This window comes from Crocodylus siamensis, chromosome 4 (genome assembly GCF_052110815.1).
Source record: "Crocodylus siamensis isolate JL-2025a chromosome 4, ASM5211081v1, whole genome shotgun sequence".
In the NCBI taxonomy this organism is placed as follows: Eukaryota; Metazoa; Chordata; order Crocodylia; family Crocodylidae; genus Crocodylus; species Crocodylus siamensis.
This window is the reverse complement of record NC_143398.1, coordinates 104,820,922-104,847,047: the sequence shown is the minus strand read 5'-3', so window position 1 is coordinate 104,847,047 and position 26,126 is coordinate 104,820,922. Positions and strand designations below refer to the sequence as shown.

General features: G+C 44.7%; 1 protein-coding gene across 4 annotated transcripts in view; it reads left to right on the top strand.

Moving 5' to 3' along the window:
• TBXAS1 (thromboxane A synthase 1) overlaps window positions 1–26,126 on the top strand; it is a 394,179-nt gene that overhangs the window by 204,821 nt on the left and 163,232 nt on the right. For all 4 annotated transcript variants that reach the window (XM_090043255.1, XM_090043254.1, XM_090043256.1 and 1 more), the window contains one exon: window positions 13,480–13,596. In XM_090043255.1, coding sequence (XP_089899381.1) covers window positions 13,480–13,596 — 117 coding nt within the window. The remainder of the gene's footprint in view (window positions 1–13,479; window positions 13,597–26,126) is intronic.

Here is a 26,126-nt window from a genome sequence, read left to right as displayed (position 1 = left end):
GAAGGCATTTCCAAGAATTGGTGGGGGGTGCTCCTGAGTTTTGAGAGCAGGGGATGGGGAGGCACAGGAGTCTTAACCAAAACAGCCCCTAGAAGCTGCGTGTTCTGGTCACCTCAGATCTTGTTCTTAAAGCAGCAGGAGCGCTGAGTCTGTGCACAGGCTGCTGCTGCAAGAGCAACACTGTGGGGCTGCTCTTGCTCCCAAGCATGAACGCCATATGCCCTCAGAGGCTGGGGGGGCATGGCAAGCTCCTGCAGGCAGGGCACTGTCAGCAGTGGGAGTGTGGCGATGGGAAGCAGGGAGCTCCCGCAGGTGGTCACGGCACTGTTGGCGGCAGGGGGTAAGGTGGGGAGGGGAGCAAGCGCTGAGCAGAGGTCGCTGAGCACCCACAGACAACACAGGTGGCGCCAGTGGTGGCCAGTGGCGATTGCAGACCGCCTTCAGATGCTACCGGCAGTGTTGGTGGTGGGCCGGGGGTGCGCAAGTGGCAACTGCCTGCGGGTACCACTGGCAGTGTCGGTGGTGCCTTTTTGCAGGGGGTGCCAATGCTGCCAGGGTGCAGACTCCATGGAGGTGGGGGACTATTTTGGCACCCTTCCAAAGTCAGTGCATGGGTCTGGTGCCCTTCTCGTGCACTCATAGTTATGTTACTGATTGGAATGATTTTCCAACTTAGAAAATTCAGTTTCTTCACAATCAGAATTTCCTGAGAGAATCTCAACTTTTAGAAGAAAGGGTTACCATATTTACTCAGTATTAGAGGGGTTTTCCCCCAGTCAGCATGGGGGAAAAAGCCCCTTGTATTATATTTACTTACAAAGCAGAGAGGGCAGAGCAGGCATCTTCTCTGCCTCTGACTTTGGCCCTGAGCACAGATCCAGAACACAATTATATCCGCTACAACCTCCTGCCTGTTCCCCCTGCCCTCCCCTACTTCCCGTCTGCAGCTGCTGCAAAAAAAGAGTTCAGAAGATTTATTTCTGATTAGGGACGAAAATAAATACTAAAATATTGGACTCTTTCTGGAGGATGAAAATTCTGAATTTTGCTTGGATTAAATCAGACAATTGTTCAGAATTGGAGAAAGATCATAAGCAGGTTTAGTAAAATAAAAGACATTATTAAGATAAATTTTACTTTCACCTAAAATTTACCGAAAGGAAAACACTGGAATTTAATTCCCCTGAATTCTGGGAAGTTTTTAGATCTGAATCTGGTTATAGCAACTGGCCGTTGCTATATAATCACATAAATTAAAATCTTGGATCAGAATATCCTACCACCACCACCAAGAGAAGTTTGAGTTTGCATTTGAATTCCCAACCCAAATCTCTTGCACTTCATGGTGCCTTAAGGGTAAAATAAATTAGTATGGTTCACACTGAACTGGGTACACCAACGCAGTTGGTAGTTTATAATGTTATTCTCAGTAGGGAAGCAAAGAACTAACTTGGCATGGAGACTTTTGCCCACTGTGTGGAACAGCATGCATGAAATGTGAGTTTACCTCGCCCATTCTGTAGATACATAGAGAATTTAATCTTCAGAAATAAATTTACCATCTTCTAAGAGGACAAAAATCTAGAGAGGGGCTGAGTGCTCTGGTTATGTTTGAGTTTTGTGGTAGCTGCTTGGGAGTGCTCAGTACAACTTCCCCAAACCAAACAATTTCTTTAGGTTCCCCAGTAGGAGCTGCTGTTAGACACTCACTTGTGGTGATTTTAAAAATCTTGGCCTTCACTTGTAATTCACCATATAGTTTCCATATTTGTTGCATTTCACACGGTTCAAATTTTAAGCTTAGATGAACCTGTTTATACTTTTATTTCTATGGTACTTATTTGCTGTACATTGTATTTGAGTGAAAAAAGAGTAAATAAATTTGCCTTGAAAATTAAAAACAGAAATGTTGACATTATCTTTATATCACTATGTATTCCCCAGTATGTCTAGGCTTTTTGTCTAGGTCAGTGGTTCGCAATCTTTTTAGATTCAAGGCACCCTTTGAAAATGTGAGCTTTTAACTTTCGCTCATTTTTGTAATGATGGAAACAAAATAGAACAATTCTTCTGTTGCAAAGAGCTCAGAAAGACCTCAGTAGTTTAGAATGTTTTTGATGCTGTGGATTTCTGTGTGAAACCTCTGGCTGTATCACATGACTCATGTAGGTGTTTGCACACCTAACAGTGCCAATATTGTACAGCACCCCACAGCATCTTTAAAAGGATCTTACAGCACCTCAAGGTGCCACACCTCTCTGGTTAACAATCAGATGTCAAAGGAACCTGGGCACCTAATATAGGACAAGCTTTAGGTGATGTGATATTGCATGTTGCAGCAGCTATGTCCCTTTGTGGATCTGGACCAAAATAACATTTTTATTAAAACTTTTGTTAGTTTCCTTGAAAAAGTAACTGAATAATACCCCTTTTGAACTATGTTTTTTGTCATATTATGAAGCCTTCAGATCAAATTATGTTTAATCTCTTGAATTCAAATTGTACACCTATGGCTATTTTTGCAGGCACTTACAAATAGTTTATAACACACGCATAAATCTACAAAGACAAAAATGATCAAGAACTGTTTCCCTTCCAGATGCATGAAGAAACCTTCCTATCCTAACACATCCTTTAGGAAAAACATGCATAGATAGAAAAGCTTTTAATAACAATATGACCTTAACCAACACTAACCAGTGCAATTGCATCAGCTGGAAACCAGTTTTAAATAGAGCATTGACAAGCAATTTCCCAGCAGGACAGAAACTGAACATAGAGGGGTCCCATTTCTACAACAGGAGCTGAAAATTCCAAAGTGTTATTTTTAAAAACCAATTTAGCAGCAAATGTTTGTTTCTGTTGCCGTATAGTTTTTACCTTTTGTGTATATGATAAAGAGTGAATATTAAGAAGTGTGTGCTTATCAAGGATTTGGATTTAATCCTGATTTTGTTTCTGCCAGCCTATATGGAATCATTACTACTTTACACCAGTCTAAATTAGAGCTGTATAGTTTCATAGTTTCTTAGTTTCTAGGGTTGGAAGGGACCTGATTAGATCATCAAGTCCAACCCCCTGCCATGGCAGGAAAGAGTACTGGGGTCAAACAACCCCAGCTAGGTGATTATCTAGCCTCCTTTTGAAGTCCCCCAGGGTCGGAGCGAGCACCACTTCACACTGTCAGATCCTAGCCGTCCTGACAGTGAAGTAGCGCCTCCTGATGTCTAGCCTAAATCTACTCTCGGTCAATTTATGGCCTTTATTCCTCATTATTCTTGGTAGTGCTTGGGGGAACAGGGACTCTCTCATAGCCTGCTGGTCCCCCTTGGCCAGTTTGTAAACAGCCACTAGATCCCCCCTCAGCCTTCCCTTGTGGAGGCTGAACAGGTTCAGGTCCCTTAGCCTCTTCTCGTAGGGCCCGCCTTGCTACCTCCTGATCATGCGAGTGGCCCTCCTCTAGACCCTCTCTCCTGTCCACATCCCTCCTGAAGTGCGACACCCAGAACTGGACACAGTACTCCAACTGCGGCTTGACCAGTGTCACACAGAGGGGGAGGATCACCTCCTTGGACCTGCTTGAGATGCATCTGTGGGTGCATGACAAGGTACGGTTAGCCTTCCTGACCATGTCCCCACATTGGCAGCCCATGTTCAATAATGACACTGAGCTCCTTCTCTGCCTCTGTGCTGACTAGAAGGGAGAAGTGGGCAGCAGAGTCCCCCAGGGCTTGGTTCTTGGGCCCACGCTGTTCAATTTCTTTATCAGCGATTTGGATGACGGGGTGAAAAGCACCCTCTTAAATTCGCTGATGGTTCCAAAATTTGGGGTGAGGTGAGCACACTAGTAGGGAGGGAAAGACTGCTGCAAGACTTGGAAAGGTTACAGGGGTGGGCTAGCAAAAACAGGATGAGCTTCAGTACTGCACTTGGGCAGTAGTAACCAGCAGCACACTTATAAGATGGGAAACTCCCTTCTCGAGAGCACGGAGGCGGAAAGGGATCTTGGAGTCATTATTGACTCCAAGATGAACATGGGCCGACAATGTGAGGTCACGGTTGGCAGGGCTAACCGCACCTTGTTGTGCATCCACAGGTGTATCTCAAGTAGGGCCAAGGAGGTGATCCTCCCCCTCTATGCAACACTGGTCATGTCACAGCTGGAGTACTGTGTCCAGTTCTGTGCGCCACATTTCGGGAAGGATGTGGACAACATTGAGAGGGTCCAGAGGAGGGCCACCCGCATGATCCGGGGACAACAGGGCAGACCCTACAGTGAGAGACTGCAGGACCTGAACCCGTTCAGCCTTCACAAGAGAAGGCTGGGGGGGACCTGGTGACCATCTATAAACTCACTAGGAGGGGCCAGAAGGGTTTGGGAGAGACCTTGTTTCCCCTAGTACCCCCTGGCATAACAAGGAATAACGGCGTTGTTGGAGAGTAGGTTTAGATTAGACATCCGTAAGAACTACTTCACAGTTAGGGTGGCTAGGATCTGGAACCAACTTCCAAGGGAAGTGGTGCTGGCTCCTACCTTGGGGGTCTTTAAGAGAAGGCTTGATGCCTACTTAGCTGGGATCGTTTGAACCCAGTTTTTTCTCCTGCCCAGGCAGGGGGTCAGACTTGAAGATCTACAAGGTCCCTTCCGACCCGACTTCTATGATTCTATGAGTTCCCCAGTCTGTCGGTATGCTGCTGGTTCTTCCTCCCTAGGTGCAGTACCTTGCATTGTCAGTATTGAAACCCATCCTGTTCTCATCCGCCCACCTCTGTAACCTGTTTAGATCTAGTTGCAGCCTGTCCCTCTCCTCCAGCGTGCCCACTTCACCCCACATCTTAGTGTCATCTGTCAATTTGAACAAGGTGCTTTTCACCCCCTTGTCGAAGTCGCTGATGAAGATGTCGAACAGTGTGGGCCCAAGGACCGAGCCCTGGGGAACCCCACTGCCTACATCCCTCCAGGCTGAAAAAGACCCGTCCACCACCACTTTCTGGGTGCAGCCCTCCATCCAATTTGTGACCCATCTGACTGTGTAGGCATCGATGCCACAGTTGCCTAATTTTTTAGTGAGAATGGGGTGAGAGACCGTGTCGAAGGCCTTCCTAAAGTCCAGAAAGACTACGTCCACTGTGACACCTGCATCTAAGGATCTTGTGACCTGGTCATAGGAGGCCACCAGGTTGGTCTGACAGGACCTACCTCGAATGAACCTGTGTTGGTTGCCCCTAAGCATGATCTCCCCTGCTGGTCCCTCACAGATGTGCTCATAGATAATTTTCTCAAAGAGCTTCCCCAGGACTGAGGTAAGACTAACGGACCTGTAGTTTCCTGGGTCCTCCTTCCTCCCTTTTTTGAAAACGGGGACCATGTTGGCCCTTTTCCAGTCCTCTGGCACCTCGTCAGAGCACCATGAGTGCTCATAAAGCCGTGCCAGGGGTCCCGCAATGACCTCTGCTAATTCCCTCAGCACTCTGGGGTGGAGATCATCAGGACCTGCTGATTTGAACACATCTAGTCCCACCAGAAGTTCCCTGACTAGGTCCTCACTGACCTTGGACCTGGCAGCGTCTCCTCTGGGTCCATTGGGGATCCCGGGGGATGCCCCGGTCCCTGCTCAAAAAGGTGGAGGCAGAGAAATTGTTAAAGAGATTAGCTTTGTCATCTGGTGTGACCACCAGATTTCCTAGCGTATCCTGCAGATGCCCTACGTTACCTGGTACCTTCTTTTTACCCATATGTATTTAAAAAAGGACTTCTTGTTATCCTTGATCCGGGTCGCTAGTCCCAGTTCCATTTCCGCCTTAGCCTTCCTAACAGCCCCCCTACAGTCTTGAGCAATGGAGGTATAATCCTCCTTGGTGATGGCCCATCCCTTCCATTGGATGTACGCCTCCTTTTTAGCTTTGAGATGTTCCTGGATGCTTTTAGTGAGCCATGGGGGCTTTTGAACAGTCTTGGCCCTTTGATCTGCATTGGGATTGTCACTGTTTGGGCTTGGAGGATTGTCTCCTTAAGGAACGACCACTCTTCCTGGACTCCCAACTCCCCTCCCCTCCCCTCCAGGACCTCAGTGCCTCCCCGACTAGTCTCCTTACCTCATTGAAATCTGCCCTCCTGAAGTCTAGGGCTGTTGCCTTCCTGCAGGCCTTTGACACCCTGTGCTGGATGGTGAATTCCAGCAGGTGATGATTGCTATCTCCCCCAGGTGGTCGAGCACCTGCAGTCCACTCACCAGGTCATCGCCCGTGGCCAGGACCAGGCCCAGGCCCAACAAGGCATTTCCTGTGGTGGGACTGTGCACCTACTGGGTCAGGTGGAAGTCCTGTAACTCGGCTAGGAACCTATGTGAGCGATCAGACCTGGCTGACTGCTCTTCCCAGCAGAGCATGGGAATGTACGTATGTGTTGAATTTAGCATTCATGAATAGTTATATTTACTTAATAGCAATGATTTGATTTGGTTTGTATTGACAAAACCATGACTTAAGAAAATGTTTTTGATGACAAGGACAGATGTTTCCAGGCAGCTTGCCATAGTAAAGGGGGAAAAAAAAGAGCCAGTGTTTACTTGAAAGGTGGTGAGCTGGCATTGACTGTTCCATTTTTGCAATAAATAATGATGATCTGTAGCCATAAGTCAATAGTTTAAAATCCTGACTTGACGAGAAGGGAATGAGCTTGTAGCTGCTGCTTTGTATAGTATGATGCATATGGTGGACTTGCAGACAATCACCACAGCAAATTATACTTAGCAGTGTTTCTCTATATCACTTAATGACAGGTGGAGACCAGAAAGCCAGTTGAAGAGATGACAGTTAATTGAAATATTGGGCAACTGGCTAGTATTTCTGAATATTAATGGTTTTGATACAGAAGGGGTCAGCAACCACTGGCCCATGTGCCAAGCGTGGCATGCAAGGCCATTTTGCTTGGCACGCCGCGCCCAGCCCTGGTTCTGGGAAGCTGCTGCAAACGATGGAGCCAGGGCTGCTCTGAGCAGGGCTTGCAGCGTCCCAGCTGCCAGCTGGGAGCAGCCTGGGATCCCGGCTGGCAGCAGCTCCCCAGAGCCAGGGCGGCTGCAGCTGGGAGGCTCCAAGCAGCTGTGCCAGGCTCTAGCACCAGCTCTGCAGCAGTGTGAGCAGGCGCGCCTTGGAGCGGGTGGTGGGGGTGGGGCCTGAGGCAGCGCAGCCCCCGTCTCTCCCCTACTCCCGGCACCGAGGTGATGAGCACCACGAACAGCTGTGCTGGGCTACTCCCAGCAGGCAGCTGCAAGCCCTGCTCAGAGCAGCCCGGGCTCCAGCAGCTACACAGAGCCAGGGTAGCTCCTGGCAGCCACAGAGCCCGGGCTGAGGGACAGGGGCTTTGGGTGGGGGCCAAGGGGCAGTAGGGCTGGGGGGAAGGGGCTGTGGGTAGGGGGCAAGGGGCACCAGGGCTGGGGGCCAAGGGCTTTGGGTGTGGGGCAAGGGGCACAAGCAGGGCATCCTGCCAGGTACTCCTTGCCCTCATTTTGTTTTTCTGCCATGCCGGCACTCTGGCACCTTCCAAAGTAGGCATTATGGTGTGTTTTGGCACTCCAGCCAAAAAACGTTGCCTATCCCTGTGATACAGGCTAGACACCATTAAGTATCAACTTATGAAATAGCTGAGCTATGAAAGATCTCTGGAGTTGACATTTGCTTCAAAATGTTTTCAGTTAGAGCCATAAAAATATTCCATGTTAGAGATTTTCATCTACCAGAGAATTTCTCCAGTTCAATTTAGTTTCAAGCTGTGTGCTTAGAAATAATACTGTGCCAGTCTTTCCCCTTGAGTTCAACAGTGGCCCTACAGTATTTTTTGTAGTCTGAGTTTTAATGGTCAACAAGGATTCACACAATAACTTCAGTATTACTCTGTGATGGCAACAGTCCCTTGATATGAAGAAGACAGTCTTCCAATAAATAGGGGGGTCATCGGAGAGCTTCGAGCTGGCCAAAGAGGCCGATCTGAGTTCCATGTGTTTGGCTGCAGACATGGCAAATAGTTCCAGGAGGCAGGAGTGGTTAGTTGGTTTGAGATAGTTTGGTAAAGTATCTTGGTTTTTCTGAAGTTTACAGTGAGTCCAAGCAATTCACACGTTTCATAGAAGTTATCAAGAGTGGTCTGGACTCTTCAATTGAGTGGGCACACATGACACTGTTGTCAGTGAATTGAAGATTAGTAATGGAAGTGTTGGTTTTCTTGGGTTTGGGACATAACCCTTTAATGTTAAAGAGATTCCCATCCATGGACTGCTGGGAACTGACTCCAGATGGAAATCTGTCAGCAATGAAATGCAGAATAGCTGTGATATAGATGGAAAAGAGTGTTGGTGCAGTCACACATCATTGCTTCACTCTAGTTCTAATAATGAAAAGCACAGTTTTTGAGCCATTGCTTAGCACTGTTGCTGTCATGTCATCATGAGGGAGTCTGATGATGGTAACAAATTAACAGGCATCCACATCTCATCAGGATCTTCCATGAATTCTTAGTTAGGTCAGTGAAGACTATGTAAAGATTTTGATATCGATGGGCACTTCTGCAGCTGTCTAGCAACAAGACTCGTATTTATTGTACATCTGTGTGGAGTGGTCTGAAATGACATTGAGATTTGTTTAGAATCTCCTTAGCAAGGAAGACAAGTCTACTGAGAATACAGGTGAAGATCTTCCCAGACAGGAACAGGAGTATGATGCCATGATAAATGCTGCAACCCGGCCTATCTCCTTTCTTTGATATGATAATGATTTTGGCATCTCTTCAGTCACTGGGAATCTGTTTATGTTTCCAGGTTTGCATTATAACGACATGTAGTTGTTGAGAGAGCTTGTTTTCCTATTTCTTATAAATTTCAGCGGGTATTTCATCCGGACTACACGTTATGCTGTTCTTCATCTACCTAATGGGTTTCAAGGACTCTTGATAAGTTGTTGGATCTGCAAAGTAGTCTTTAATGGGGTGTTGTGTAATGGCTTTGGTGTTGTCTTCAGCATTAGAATCTTGGTTCAGGAGCTCTTGAAAGTGCTCTTTCCACCATGCATTTATGGTAGAGTTGTCTTTAAAGAGCACTGTTCCACCCTTGGACATCAGAGGGGAGACTTCTTAAGTGCTTGACCCACAGATTGCTTTGGTTGCAATGGGGGTAGGGGGGAAGGGAGGGGAGAGAGTACTCTGTAAGACTAGGGGAAGTAAATGCCAGTTATGAATGGCTTTGCAGAATTTGGCAGGCCAGGAATTGATTTTTGGGAGGATGGTGCTTGGCAAGAGACTGCTCTCTACCACAGCACAATACAAATCGACTTCAGAGAGCACAAAACTGACGGGCTCGTCAGGATCTCTCACTGACACCATGGCTGTGACTTGAATATGGAGCTGGGTTCCCAAATTTGTTTCCTCTTTATGAAGAATCTCAGTATTTGAAACCTGAATGTTACACACTGTTGGCACAGATGTGCGTGTTACAGAATCATAGAAAGTTAGGGGTGGAAGGGACCTTAGGAGGTCATCTAGTCCAGCCTCCCACTCAAAGCAGGACCATTTCCAACTAGATCATTTCAGCCAGGGTTTTGTCAAGCCAGGTCTTAAAAATTTCCAAGGATGGAGATCCCACAACCTCTCTGGGTAGCCTGCTTCAGTGTTTTACTACCCTTCTAGTGAGAGAGTTCCCCCCCTACCCTGCCCTGCATCTGCTGGAGCATGTGTATAACCTCCTGGCTTTTTTAATTGCCTATGAAGCCTCATACTGTTGATGCTACCAAGTAATATCATGGTTTTCTGAACTGCATCCAAATTTCTTTCTCCCTCCCCACCTCCCTTTTGCTGTGACAGGGAGTGTCAGTTACCCCCATAGCAGCATCTGTCCACTTTTCTTCAGTTCCTCATAGGATTCACCCTTGATTTCAGGTTCTGCATGACGGGAAAGGATAGGCAGAGATCAGTTGTTCAGTATTTAAGTAATAACAGATGTCATATTAATATAATAGGTATTTGATTTCACAGTTTTAAGAGAAGTTACAGTGTCTTATCTGACAATGTGTAGTGATTTTTTTCTTGTGATCAGAACTGCTCAATTGCAGCTTCTACCATTTCCATTTTGTGAAAGCCTACACTTCATCCTTTATAAGATACTTCAGGCTCATTCTCAAAGCAAACTCATTTTCCTCCCTGCTATGTGAACCCCTAATGCAAGTTATGCAATTAGCAAGAAAGTGTTTGCAGGAATGATAAGGAAAACTTGACAAATGAAATAGTTTCTACAGGGTCAGTTCTGTGGCTGCTCCACTAAATAAAAGAATGCTTTCATGCCCAATTTAAAGATGCAATAAAATAATATAATACCAGAATTTTTCCTTATTTTAAAAGTTGTGTGCAGGAGATCGTGCACAAAAACTTACGTTAAGCATCACAACATGGATCTCTAAAATGAGAAGGGAATACCCAACTTAAGACAGGTTATGCAATATTAATTTGGCATTTTGTCCATCTGCATTGTAGTGCAGATGGTACATTATTACATGACTACGTGCTGTTTTTCCAGAAGACCCTTGCTTCATTCAGCAAACAGGATGGATGGTGGTCACATGGTGAGTGATTCTGGAAGGTTTTTTGTTCTAATGTTACTGTTCAGCACGTGGCTCAAGATCTTATTTGTGGTACACTAATCAGACCTTGTTTTGAAGAGACAAAATCTCATGAGCAACCCCCTAATTCTGTTGTGTTCATTACTACTGTATATGAGTGCTTCACAAATTAATTAATGTTATGCCATTCTGAGGGAAGGTATTATCCCCATTTCACAGTGCATTTCACAGATGTGAAACTGAGGCTTAGGAGAAATTATGGTCAAAGAGCAGTCACAGCTGTTTAGGTACACCTAGGACCTAGGCTTTTAGAGCAGTCCACTGTACATTTTCAAAGAAAAGCTCCTGTTGACTTCAGTTGCATCTGTTAACTGTTTCACATTTCTGCAAAGCAGACACAGTGGTTTCAAGTTGGAAACTAGGAGAGAGGAAACACGCAATAAATGGCCACTTGGGAAAGGTTTGATTTAGGGGACTTGCGTGGTGATAAATAGGAACTCTGTGATGGCAGAGGTAGGGACATAATCCAGTTCTCCAGGGCATTCATTTATCTTAACCACAAGATCATCCTTTTTTTCCCTGCAGCCCCCTCCTCATTCCTTGCACAGACCTTCCACCATCTGCAGCAAATGAAGCAGGAGTTCTACAGACAGCAACCTCTCTCAGTGCACAGCTCTGATTTATTCCCACAGCAGGTCTATTCTGTGCATGGGAGGGTTTTGTGGAAACCATAAAATAGAGAATTAGTTTAAAGGTATAGATAGTAGGGCTGTGCGAAGCTACAGTAGTCAATTTGATTAGGAGGAAATTTGGCCTGATTTGGGGACCAAATCTTTGAATCGAATCGGGAGACCAATTAAAAGCTGGCAAGTGGTGGCAGCGCAGAGTCCCCACTCCCAGTGGTGATGCAGGCACGGCAGCACTGGAAGCGGGGGCTCTGCCCTGCTGGCGCAGGGGGTTCGGGGTGCGGGTTTGGCAGCGCTTCGAATGGGTTTCTACCTTGCTGCCACTTCCCCACTTCTGTCCGGAGCGAGCTGCACCTGCACTGCGCCCCCACCTCCCCTGCGCTGGCTGAGCAGCGGGGCAAAGCCCCCACCTCCCCTGCGCTGGCTGGCAGCGGGGCAAAGCTCCTGCTCCAAGTGCTGCTGTGCCCACATTCTGCCCCCCTTCCCAAGTAATGTCCCCTCACCCCAGCTGAGCAACTTGTCCCAACCCCAATCCCTCCCTTCTTCATGACCCTTCCCTCTGCCCTCTGCCAACCCCAACACACTTACCATCTGGAGGCAGCTGTGTCATCTGCTTGTTTGGTCTATGTCTGAATCTCTGAAGCAGCCCCAAATATTTTGGATCTGATTGAGCTGAATTGAATCAGGACAGTGACTCAAATCTCCGAATTGAATCACTGTCCTCCAAATTGGCCGAATCTGAATCCAAAGGGAATACTTGTCACTTTGCACAGGCCTAATAGATAGATGTGCAAATTATACATAGTTGAAAGTGGTAGGGATGCTGGGCTTACTGTACATCAGCTATTTTATGTATCCATTCCTATTCCATAGTAAGTGAAAGCTAAACTGGAGCAGCTTACCTCCAAATTAAACAGGAATGCGCTACTCTGGTTTAGCTTTCATTTCCCATGGGATAGGAACAGATAAATGAAACTATTACCATGGAGCCCTATATATGTTATAATCTGCCACTGCCCCCTGCCTTTTAATTTGGTTTAATTTATCTGTCTGTGCCTACCCTAAAAGTGATTTGTAAAGGGAGCTGAGAAAACTCTTTCACTGTCAACAGTATGGATGTGAATAAGGTGCTCCATGTCTGTCTAAAATGTATTTATTTTTGATCTCGGGATGATGAGTCCTAACCTGGGTCATAGGCTCCTCACTCTGTATTCCTATTGGCAGACAACCTACTGGTGTTCATAGCTAGCCTGTACACTGTCAGAGTAGTGCCATTAGTTTACTACAGTGTCTGGCATTGCCAGGTACTTCAGAATATTACATTAAACCGTTTTGCAGCACAAAATATACTCACAGATTTTACAAGTCTTATGCAGTGTAGCAAGCCAGACATTCCTTCCCATACCACTTTATTCCAAGTTGACTGGCACAATTTTCTCTAGTGGGATTCCATAGTCGATTAGGCAGTACAAATTAGTGGATGTTGTGGGCATCCTCTGAATGGGAGTGAATACAATGTAACATACAGGAGGGAAAAGGCATCTGTTGGTCTAATAACTGATCAGATATTTCCATAGTAGTTCCGATCCTGACCTCATTATTCAGAGGGAACTCCCGTGACAACACACCTAACAAGTAGAATTTTGCTTTCAGGAAGGACTTGATTAGCTCTCTTGCAGTTACATATCCTGAAGAGTCCCAGAATTAACCTACCGGACTGACATACTAAGTATAGTCTAGAATCATGTCACCCATCAGGATCTTGGTAGGGAGCATCTGGCACCCATTTCGAAAAAGGAAGGAATCGCCATCTTTAGAAGGACATATACTCAGAGAAACTGGGGTTCTGCAGAAAATGTTGGCAATTGAAGAGTGTCAGAAATTACAAAACATGATGTGTCTGAGAATATAGTGCTAGGCTAGTTCAGTATCTTTGAAGGAATACACTGAAGAAGAAATCGGTGTGATATTTCAGCTCAGTGTTTGTCTCAATATCCCAATCCTATTGTTCACATTAGGTAGCTATTGACTTTACTAGAATGATTGCAAGGCAAATGACTAGGTAGGTTAAGTTATATCACAAGGGTACCAGAATCATTCTAGGGTCTTGTAATTTTTGGTGAAACTAGATTGGTTTTCATTCCACTTGTTTAACTCCCTACGTCTGTATTTTTTTTCTTTTTTGATTTAGACACCAGGGCTAGTTTCCAAGCCGGTAGTTGACAGCATTCTCTGTCTGCGTGATCAAAGATGGAAGGAGGTCCGGAGCATGTTGACCCCAACCTTCAGTGCTGCAAAACTGAAAGAGGTAAGATACAGCATGGAAAACTACCCTCTTCTAAAAGTGATCATGTTTTCTCCATTGGGAGCATCTGTCCTTGTAGCCTGCAATTTAAGCGTATGTAAATTAGGGCTGTGCGAAATTTTGCTGGCCATTTCATTCTGACACTGTTTCGACCAATTTCAAGGTTGAAACAGCAAAATCAAAAGAAAACAAAGCTGGTCGAAATAGCCTCAGAACAAAACAAGGTTGGTTCAAACATTTCAACCATAAGCTGGGGATGAGAAGTCAGTCCAGCTGGGCTGACTTCCCATCCCCAGCATGAGATCTGGCACCCTCATCTGCTTGATTGCGCTGGGGGCAGGAGGCTGCCCAGCTGGGCTGCTTCCCAGGGCCCGTGCTTGATTTCTTGGGCCTCCCGCCTCCAGCATGATCAAGTGCGGGGCCCCAGGAAGCAGCCTAGCTGGGCTGCCTCCTGCCCCCAGCGCAACCTAGTGGAGGCACCGGGAAGCAGCCCAGCTGGTCTGACTTCCCACCCTGAGTGAAACTCAAAATGGTGTCAAAACAGCCTTTCTGTTTCGATGGAACAGAACAGCTGTTTCAACTCAAAATGAAATTCAATACAAAACACTGTTCCCTCGAACTGTTGAAACTCAAGGTGAAACGGAACAGTGCCATTTCGCACAGCCCTAATGTAAATAACCACAAATTTGGTATTGCCAGAGTATTCGCACCCCGATACATGCCACACATGCACAGTACATTTCAGTTCCTCAACTGGTGCTAATTAAATCCAAGAAGAGGTTTTTTTCCCCAGTCAGCATGGGGGAGGGGAAAAGGTGGGGAGCAGGAACCTTATCTGAGGTTTCAGTACCAGCCTGGGGCACGTGGCATCACAGATCTGGCTTCAGCCCTCGACCCAGAACTGAAGATGGAGCTGAGACACTACCTGCCACAGACCAGGGTGGATCAGAGTGTAGAGGAGGGGGGATGTACTAAGGAGATTGTGGGGGAGATCTGCAGTATGCTGCTTGAGGCCGAGTATGAAGGAGATGGCACTGCCTGTCCCCACCCCACTTATCTTCCTGGCCAGGTCTGGAGTTGCCGCTGGGGCTGGGCCCAGTGCCAGGGCTTCAGACTGCCCTGGAGCTTGAGCCAGAGCTGCTGCAGAAAGTAAGCATCAGGGAGCAGGGGGTGGACATCAGGATGGACAAGTGTCAGGTAGCAGGCACAGGCATGTAGGGGGCAAGTGGAAGGGGGAAGACAGAGGTGCAAGGGGAAAAGATCTGGCCTTTCAGCCCTTGCTGCTGCTTTCCCCACTGCAGCAGTTGGGGGGGTGGGGGGTGAAGTTGAATTTAAGAGAACCCTCCAATAATTACCTTTTATATAAGGAAAAGGGTAACACATTTATAGTTTTCCATGTATGGAATCTAATTATTAGGGGGTCATCTTGAATTTGAATGTGTCTTGGATTTGGGTAAATGTGGTAAGTCCGTTGACTTCAGTAGAGCTATGCCAATTTCAGTTGGCCTTGATCTGATCCTGTAATTTACTCCGGCAAGAAATCAGCTTGCTCATAAGAATGTAGAAATTAAAAAAAAGAAAAGAAAAGAAAAACAACCTTTTATTTTCAAGAAGCAGCTGCTCTGATTGACTGAAGTGCAGAAAAGGTTATGGCTCCTAATCAGAATTTAGCTTTTCAGTACTTGCAAAGTCAGCAGCTTTCACTTCAACACACAAACCTTTTCAGCCTTTTTTCATTTCCTTTCCTTTTTATTCTTTAATCCTTTGATATAATAAAATAAGTCACTGGAACAGAATGTCATTGCCCGATAAATACCTCTGGCTGAAAATAAATGTCTCAGCAATGACCTGCTGCTAATTTTCTATAAATGCCCCAGCATTTATCTAGCAGTGGGAGACCATTACTCTGTGACAAAGTTCTAGTCCATTGACACAATATCTCTTAATTAAATGCAGAGTAATGATTGACTGGTTAAATTCTTCTTTTCAAAAAAAAAATCTTCCGTTTTGTATTTATGCTGAAAAAGAAATATTCCTCACTCTGGTGCCCAGTCCTTGCTTGTAAAATTTTCCACTGGGCAGACGCTTGCGTTGTTTTGACATGCCTCTGTCGAAATCCACAGTAACATCTAAATGCGTCTGGCTCCTTTAGCTCTATAGACAGCAGTTGCTTAGCAACACCAGCTGTCACCTCCTTATTATGGTAAATTCTAATTGGCCATAAGCCTGGCAAGGACCGCTGATTAATCAGAACTGACAATATCATTGGTTATGCACCTAGACATTGACTCTGCCACTCACTTGATAGCAAATTTCATAGACACTGGGATTTTTAAATATTCAAAAGATTGTTCAGTAATGGTATGGCTGAAGACAAGAGTTTTGCATTTCCTTAGCTAAAATTAATCTCTGTTACTGCAGGTCATCAACACAGAACAGTTCAGTTATTTTGCTATTAAACTAACAAAACGTAAAGCCACTCACCCCATGGTTTGTGCAGAGCAACCCCTGCTGACTTCAGTCAGCTGTACTTAGACAGCAAGATTCCTTGGAAACGTTGCTTTGTAGAGGTGCATATATGTACCTCTGTGATTCTGTATAGGGGGTTGCAGAGTCAATTATTAAGGGGCAGGAATAAGGGGAGAATCCTTGCTCCTTTTGCTGCTTTGGTAGTAGAGCAACACCACTGGAAGAGACGAAAGCAGAGTACAGACTGGCATCTAGTACCTAGCTCATATGTAAAAAAATGTCACATTTATTAGCTTTAACCGTACGTTCATTTCCAAACTGTTTGTTAACTAGAAAAACCTCACTTATCCTACTCTGCCAGAGAAGATGAGGAGGGGAGTGAGTAAAGAATTCTGTAAAATCTAAGGAATCAGAGGAGAGCATTCCTGGGAAAATGTTGCCTCTGTTCATGCTTGCGTGTGCGTGTGTGGAATGCCCTTCACCCTTTCCATAAAACATGTTATCTCCTGTTTAGGGGATCCCCACATGTATCTTAAATTAGCTTGTTTAGTTGCATCAGCATTGTTCAGTGTCTATTCTGTTTCTACTGCCTCTGTGCTTGCTTGTTTCCAGTAGAAAATGATGCATCTGGGGGCTGTGTTTTCCTGGTAGGGGTGTTCTTCATTCTCTTAGATGACTGTGTGTGAAATTAAATAACCTTTGAATGTGTATGCTTCTCAGCCCTGTATGTCGTTTTAATGCAGAAAAGTGATGGTCTGTTCAGGGATTTGAATTTAATGTGATTTAACTCCTCCTTCACACACGCCTTTCAACACTGCTTAATTTAGCAGTCATAGCAGGATTTCTCAGAGGAAATCAGTGCTCCTTCATTGTTACCCTCCCTTTTTCTTAAGCATCCTGTATTTAGTGCTTCCTACAGACCATCTGAAGTATTGCAGGGAAAGAAATACTTTTAGTTACTGACTATATTCTGGCAAGGTGTGAAGCTCAGAGCCCTTTTATGTAATCAGTCCTGTTGTTTTTTCCATTATAAACTTTTCCCTCCTCCAAAGAGTTACTTACATGCAGTTTTGGCATCTAAAAGCCTAGGCAAATTGTTTCTTTCATTTTCACCACACTAAACCTAAACATCACAGCTTGGTGTTTTGGAGCCATATCTAGGTTGACCTTGTAGAAGCCTAAACAGGACTTAGGCCCAATTCAGACACTTAAGTCACAAAGGGCAATCTAGATCAACCCCAGAGCTGCAGCTCCAAAACTGCTTAGGTGCCCAGACTAGGGTTACTGTGTGTGCTTAGTGATTCAGCCACATAGACATCTAAGCATCTAACCCTCCTTAATCTCTGTTGTGATGCAGATCATTGTGAGAAATGTCTAGGTTGTGACTAAGGCCCTGATTCCTTAAGTAGAGACAAAGCATGTGTAATATGCTTTCAATGTGAAATAGTTATATGCAGTTCATTCCAAATGCCATGACTGATAGTAATGATGATGTCCATCATTTGGCCCAGTAGCTTAATGGGAACTAAAGTGAGATACGTAGGTTCTCGGTTTCTCTCACCTTGAAGGGTTTGAACCTTCATCTCCCGCTTGCCAGGAGACTACCCATATCAGCATATAAAATAGACTGGCAAGGACACTTTATCCTTCCTATTGAAGCTGGACCTTTTGGCAGCCAGGACTGCATGAGTCATGGGATCAGGTAGAGAGCAAGTAAGAAGGAGCTTGACTGGGTAGGCTAATGGTTAGGGCACCCTTGGGGAGGAAAGTCCTAAATTCCATTCTCTGTGGAAGACCTTGCATTTGTGTCCTGGTATGCTAATAAACTGTCCTGCAGCATTGACAGAGACAGCAAAAATTCCCATTGGTGTTGGGAAGTTACACATTAATGTTGTAGATTACAGCACCACTCTGAGGAGACCAGCATCTGGTGGCATGCTGTAAGTATGCAAACAGATGTCGCCCTTGTGTCACCATAAAAAAGTTTATGGAGGAACAAGCTGTAAGCAAACAGACATCCTTCCTCCTTTTTGCATTCCATGTGCCCAAAAATGTTGCTGCTACTAAAGGTAGTCCCAATTTGTTATTCCTTATGGGGAAGACACCTGTTTGCTTATTGCATGCCCTGAGAATCCTAAAAGGGATTCCCATGGTACCTCACTGACATGCCCTGTCTTGGAGCACAGCAGCTGACATCATTGTCCAGCAGGACTGGGCCCCTGAAGCCCCAGGAACTGACCCTACATGACGATAACCCCAGGCAATGGCTATAACCACCAGTGAAGCTGATCAGCTGTGCTGGGACACACCCTGGCACAGCTGATCCCATTCCACAGATAACATCTTATTTTCTAGGAAAACAGGGAGTGTGCAGCCTCCTATAGGGCAATAGCATAATGACTCTGCGCCACATACAACAATGTGACTTAGACAAATTGCACGTGAAACTGTATTGCTGCCACTAGAATCCTGGTCCTTCTGTTTCAAAAGCACAGACTTCCCATACCAACTATGAAGATTTATTTTAGTTCAAGTAATAAATCTGCTCTTTATCCAGGCTAGCCACTAGGGGAATAATGCCATATACACAATGCTGCCATCTTGCCATAGGGCTCAGGCCAGTGTGCCTTCTCATGGGAGCAGTTTTTCTTTTTGGTTAACTAAGAAGGCCTGGATTTGACTCTTCCCTTCATCTTGCATTTTTTGAGGCAGGGGCATAATGTCATTAAGAAACTTGCTAAGCAAAGTTGAGGAATTTCACCCAACTGTACGTTAGGTCCATGAAAAAAAATTACCAAAATCCCAGACATTAAACAGAGAACTACAACCAAAAAGGTTAAAACTGGCTTATGTTGTGAGCAACTGAAAACAGGTAGTTAAACAATTGTTAGGCAGTCACAATAAAAATTACAGCCTGTGTTATGAGAATTGGCTTTTATTGTTTTTCAGAATTTTCCATGAGGCTTCTATATCTTTCCTACTCAGTCTCCCAACTTTCTTGCACTAAGAGTTGAATACTATTTGAATGTTGTTTTTTTAATAGAGTTCCATATGCTGTGCTATCTCCCTTTTAATTTCCTTTTTCTAATGAATGCACAAAAGCTAGTAAAACAGTTCACTCTTCTTGGATGAGGTTTTAATGCTTAACAACATTAGACATTCAGACACCATAACTGTGAGCGAAATGATATAAAAAAGAGAAATGCTGAAGTTCCAACACTGCAATCAGACCTGCTAGAGTTCTATGCGCAGCCCATCGGAGCTACTAATAGGGTTAGTCATTGATTGTAAGTTTTTTGGGATGGAGCTAATGTCTTCCTTTATGGTTGTCCAGAGGCCAAGAAAAGGAGGTATGTGACTGGGAGGTTATTGCACTGAGCACTACTCTCATACTAATAATAAATAAAATAGGAAAGAGCAAGTACTGGATGAGAAGTCAGGAGATCTGGGTTCTGTGCCCAGCTCTGCTGCTGACTTCCTGAATGACCTTGCAGAAAATCACTTAAGCCTCTTGTATCTCAATTTCTTCATCTGAAAAATGGGAATAATAATAGCTGCTTCACAAAGCTTTTTTTCCTAAGGTTTAGTTCAGTCATAATGTTAGTCAAACACTTTGAGGTCTTTGGAGAAAAGTGCCTTTATAAGTACAAAGTACCATCTACTGTTCTTAGGCCTTACCAGATACTGCATATTAAAGCATGAAAATATGTTAAGACGCTTGATCATGCTGTAGTGATCCTGGTTCCCTACTTAGCATTTCTTGATAAAAATAATGAATGCGTCTGTGATGATCCCACAGTTCTGCCCCCTTGTCAGGGTTGATAAATAGCTCTGCTCTCTCTTACAGCCAACACCAGCAGAAATCTATTGATTTTTATTTATTCTGATTGTGCTGCAGTTCTCTTGTCATCGCCTATCAGGATACCTGCAGTTCTTTCCACCACTGTCACCCATTCAAACCAAAAAATTAAAGAAATGTGCGCCATGTAATGTGGTGTTGTCCTCAGCAGTCTGTGAGGGGGGAAGGGGCTGGATTTGATGCTGTTCTTCCACTTGAGGTGGGTTGCAGCACAGACTTTGTGATGTTCCAACAGAAACCACGGAAACAAACCCTCTTGCAGATCAGCCAGGTCAAACTAATGGGTACAGTCTGATTGTGAGAGTTGTAAGTCTGGGGCCCTTCTAGATGTTCAGGTAAAGGTGTGATAGGATCTGGTGTGTGATCCAAGTGCATGGCAGGAGGCATGATTGTGGGATCCAGCAGCAGATCCTGTTACACCTTTATCTGAACATTTCCATGCTGCTGTAGCTGTAAGCCTCCTCAGTTGACCAGGCTTGCAACCAGGGCAGCATTTCACACACTGCCGTGACTGAGAGTCCTGCCATTGATGGGACTCCCGGCTGCCGCAGTGTCCCAGGTACTGTCACAGATGCGAATCCCAGCTGTATCCCACACATCGCTGCGGTTGCGAGTCCCACAGCTGACGGACCTCCCAGCTGCAGCAGCGCCCCACACATTGCTGTGCAATAAGTCCTGCAGCTGACAGGACTCACAGGGCACTGCCATGGCTGGAAGTCTCATCAGCTGTGGGACTCACAGCCGTGGCAGCACATAGTGCAACCCTGTTGCTTGGAGCCCTGTCAGCTGACAGGTTTCCAGCTGCCATATCGTGTTACACTGCAAATTAAAGCTGGATGGAAATGTGGAGAGGGAGCCTGGGAGGAGCTCAGTAATGCACTCAAACTTCTTATATATTTATTAGCCAAAGACACTGGGTAAGTGTCCCTTAATATACAGTAGTACTGCTCAGCAAGATAATGTTGCTTTTTACTAGAATATACCTATATATGCTCTATACAATTTGGGCATCTGGAGTAGTTTCCCCATGTCTTCATCTGTCATTAGGAAAAGCTATCCCACTATTACAAACAGCGAATGGCATATTGAATTGGTTTTAAAGATAAATTGTTTTTCTCTGACTTTTACTTACATTTCTCCTTTTTTTCTTTCCTGCCCTTCACAGATCATTGATATCACTGAAATCCCAGCATCAGGCCCTTCATTTGGGGGTCTGGCTAGCTAACTGCAAATGCATTCATTTTGTCTTCCCTGGTGCCTCTTTACAAGGGAGGGAAGTTGGTATGAGCCTGCCAAATAATACCAGCCTTTGACTCTTTGTATGCTCCCGCTTAAGACATCTCCCTGGTTTTTTCCCTTGGCTCTACCTATCTTTTTTCCCCCTTGGTCAGCTCAACTAATGTGGAGTTTTTGTACTGTAGCCTCTTGTTGCCAGGATTAGGAGACAGAGTCCTTAGAACAGGAGCAGGCAGTTATTTCAGGCAGAAAGACGCTTACTGAGTTTTGGCAAGCAATCGAGGGCCACATTACAGGCAAAATTTTCTAAATTTTGTAGGGGCCCTGTGGGCCAGATAGAATGGCCTGGTGGGCTGTATCCAGCCTGCGGGCTGCATTTTGCCCACCCCACCTTAGAATGAGTCCCACCATCTTTTCTCAGGTGCAGCTTTACCTACCTGCTGACAGCATTTCAGCACCAGTTCTTCAGGGGCATATCGTTCTTCTCTCTTTTGCTCAGGGCCTAATACAAGGATCATTAAAGTTAATGCAAATCTTGCTGTTTCTTTAATGGATGTTGGAACAATTCCGGTGTCCTGAGTGGGTGCTACATGCTCCCATGTTTCTCAGCCCTATTCCCAGGAAAGGTAACCTGCCTATAAAATTAGACAAAGTGCCTGGTAGGTCAGCATAAAGTGTTGGTGGGTCACAGTCAGTCAGTTTGGTCCTGGTGCTCCCACGGCATTGAACTTATAAGCATGTGTGCGTAAAACTCTGTAGATAGCAGTCACTGCAGTAACTAAGAGATGGGGGTCACAATCTGAGGCCTCTGTATAACAAAGTGCATAAGCATGCACGTTGCTAAACTGGGACATGAATGACAGGGATGCAAAGAAATATTAATAGTTGTCTCATTGACTGAGTGCCGTCCATCCTGGAGACTGAATGAGGCAGGAAGTCTGTAGGTCTAAATAGTGCCGGGTAGCGTAATTAAAGACTGTCATAATCCATACGTGCAATGAGGCAGAAATAAGGTTGCACAGACCTTAACTCTGGCGTATCCAAACTTTTGAATGTTTGACTTTGCAACATTTGTAAGATTCTTTTGTTATGGTATTTTTGGTATAGTATCTGTCCATATATGAAACATGGGCAAGCATGAACTAAATATCTATGTGTATATACACATGCATTCTCACACACTATAATAAAATTGTTTAAAATCTTACAGTTTAGCTACATATATTTTCAGGTGGGTTTGGTTGTACCCTCTATCCTTAAGGTTGTTCTGTATTACCCATTAACAGGGCCAAAGTGTATAACTTTGTCAAAATTTAACTGTTTAAACTGTAATTGTTAAATGCTGGAAGTTTGCCTTTGCCTCTGCCTTTGCCTGTCCCTCTGGCTGATTTTTTAAATTTATTATTTAAATGTAACTGAAAACTGGTCAGCAATTTCTGAAAATGAGACGGGAAAATAAATTGTTTTGGTCATGTTAACAAATTCTGGCAAAATGTTTGAGTAGCGTTAGCATCCCCTTGATTTAAAGCAGAGTCTTGAAATTTGACAGTGTAGTAGCTTTTGTGTCAAGGGAATTGTGAGTGACCCTGGCACAGGTAGCCTGGGTAGATCACCTAGGTTGGGGAGCTGGAGTCAGGCAACAGATTCAAGATTGCAGGAACAAAGTCAGAACCAAGTTTAGGAGCCAAAGGCAGGATTAGGTGTGAAAATCCAGTGGCACAGCATGGCAATCTTTGCCTGTCTATGATAGGCTTATAAAGGGCAGGGCCCTCTTCCTGTAGGCCTGGGGGATGACTCAGCTTACTCCCTGACTCCTGCCAGTTGCGACCTGGGGCTGGATCCTCTCCAGCTGGGCCTGCGCTCATTACAGATGTTTTGTCAGCCTTGTGAAGCTCTACCTAATTTGGCAGGACTGTGAGTCTTCATACAGCCGGTTCACACAGGCTCCATAGATGTTTGATGGACCTTCATAACAAGTCTTCAGTGATTCTGTCTGCAATGTATAGACTCAGTCTTTCATCAGAGCACCAGTTTCTCTCCAATTCTGTACCAGGCTGCTGTTGGTAGAGATATTGTTTCTTTTGTGCTGTTGGTGCCTTTCCATCCAAGTAGAGTGGAGGAGGAAGCTGCCCAATGTGAATGCAGAGGTGGCAAGGTATAAAAGGAATATTTTGGGACAAGGAAGGAAACTGGGACCCAGCTGGGCAAGAAATCTAGGACTAGTAGGATGGGGCACAGGAGATGGAATTGGTTGGGTGAAGACTGAGTCTGAGAGCCAGTAATGTGAAGGAAAGGTGGTAGGGTAAGTGGAGACAGATCTGTCAAGGAGTAAGCTGTAGGGGGAGATTGTGAAGGTACAATATTGAATGAGAAACCTGGGAGAGAGATTGAGATGGGAGACAAACGAGGATGGCAAATGTGGAAGGAGGGAAAGGGAACTAGAAGCCAGAGTGGGGGAACAGATGGATTGGGTGATGACTGGAGCAAGTGGGGTAGAACTGGAAATGACTGGGAGTACAATGTGAAGGCAGAAGGTTGTTAAGAAGCAGTCAAGTCTTTGGGGGACTAGGGGAGAAGGCATAATGGGCAGAATAGTTTGTGCCCACTAATGCATGTTCCCCACCAGGACCTGGAAAGGAACCCAAGGTTTCCAAGTTTTGCCTCTTCTTTTGTGTCAACAAACCATCATGAACCAAACTGTGCATGTCATTCATTTCTGGTGCTGGTCCACAGGCGGAAAGCTGCCAGAAGCTCAAGTGGCAGAAGCCAGTGTGCTGGTTTTAAAGCTTCCAGCCTAGCTCACTGGTGGTGTGGGTCTCAGTGGGATGCCCTATGACACAATACGTGGAGAGGGGTTCAGGTTGCTTCTTTAAAAACCTAGGAAATTATGCATGAAAGACTATTAATAATGTCATTACAGGTTCAAGTCAAGCACTCAAAAGTTAGGAAATGCTGGAATGAATGTTGCCTATAGAAGCTTAACTTATCCAGTGTTCATATGCATAAAATTTAGTTTTTAATTCCTTGATCATGTACTCTGTGTTCCAGAGGACTCCTGCCTAAGTCACCACACTGGATGGGTCCTGCTCATCAGTACTTTGTTGTATTTTGTTCAGTGTGTAGGTTTGGGCTTCATTTTACTGTGTGCTGTTGAAACCCTGTTCTGAATTTCTTCCTGGGCTTTTGTTTGAAACTCATCTCTATAGTATCTCAGTACTCCCTACATATTAATAGTGGCATTATCCCATTTTACAAATGGGGACCTGATGTAGAGTGCTTAAGATTAAATGTATTTGCTAATTTTGAATGCCATTTTGGGAGGCCTACAATCTGATTTTTCAGTGCTAAACACTAAATAATAGCTGATCTCTTCAAAGCACACCTCCGGTTGAATACAATTGTAGCCGTGAATTCTCAATATATCTGCATGTTAGACCTGAAAATCTCAAGTCAGGCATCCAGAAAACAGCAAACAGTGTATTACTGATCATCAAAAAGTTGGTTTTAGGAACTCAATTGTATTCAGAAAAAGACCTTCTGGCAGACGTAGGGTGAGAATCAAACTGTTCAAGGCAGCATGAAACTGTCTTAAATGTGAGAATGTCTTCTTCCTCCTTATAATTCTGTCATTCACTGTATTCATTACAACTTTTGCGATCAGTGCCCTACAGACAACAGCTTCCTTCACCCCACAGCCCTCATCCTTACCTAGAGCAGGTGAGTCCTGGGCACTGAATGATGAAAGGCGCCTGTAGAAAAAAATGGCCTCTAATTACATAATTAAAGAATATGTTGTCATGTGTATGTGCAAAAATGCCAAAATAAAGCTGCACAGAAATCTTAATTCCACCATTTCCTAATTTTTGAGTGCTTGGTTTTGCACAAGTAGTGTTTTTCAAACTGTTTTTTTCTTTCTGTTCAATATGCTGGTTAATATTTATTTTATGTTGCTGTGGTTCATTTATTAATATTAGTTAAACAAATGGAAGATGAAGAGTGCTAGGTAAGTGCTAAGTATTATTTTTACTGTTCACCAGACCATATAATGCTCCCAGCTATATTGTAGTAATGACTGCCCAAGAGCAATGCATAGTGACCGTGTGAATATCTGAGTGATTATTGATGATGATACCCAGTTCTATGATATTGGCTTTTAATTGCAATTTTAATACAGAAAGTTGGCTGTCAAAGGCTGAAGCAGTTGTTATGGAAAATCACTGTCATGACATCATTTGGTTAGAAAATAATGGGCCCTTGAGTTGGCAAAGGGCATCTGGGGAGTCCTGTGGGCCTTCCCCCATGCGTCATGACAGGAGTTTTATATTCCTGAACTCCAGCTGACACCCTGTTGATTTACCCAACAAAAGAAGGATCGTGCAGCTCCCATCCTTAACCTCTGTAGTGGGGAGGAAGAATGAGCAAGAGCAGCTGCTGCTCTCTACAAAGACAGATCATGCCATGGAAATGCTTCTTCCTACCTACAGGGGCCTGGCCTAGAGAGTCTCTAGACACTCCCATTGACATGGGGACTATGGGCAGCAGTACAGCTGGGTGATAAAAGGAGAGGGAAGGGAGTGTTGGGATTGTGAGGGTGTGGAAAATAATAGTTTCTAAAGAGATTAACTAATAAGACATGAAGCTAACCTGACCTTGGACATTTTGCTCATTCTTTTGTTTCAGAGAGGTTTTGAGTGCAAGTCCTTTGTGGTAGAGAATGTGTCATTTTTCTTCCTAGTTTGAGTGCTAATAATAAGGCAAGTAGTAATAATAAATACTAAGAATTCTAGCTAATTAGAGGAGTGTGACTGTGATGCCTTTGAGCAATACAGATCTCCCTGCATACTGCAGTATCAGAAACTAATTGTTGTTATGTGCCAAGCAATGTGTTGGCAGGATTACACAAAGAAACCCCAACCTCCAATGCTCTCCTTTGGCAGATAGAAATAAATTTGGATGCTGGGCTACTTTA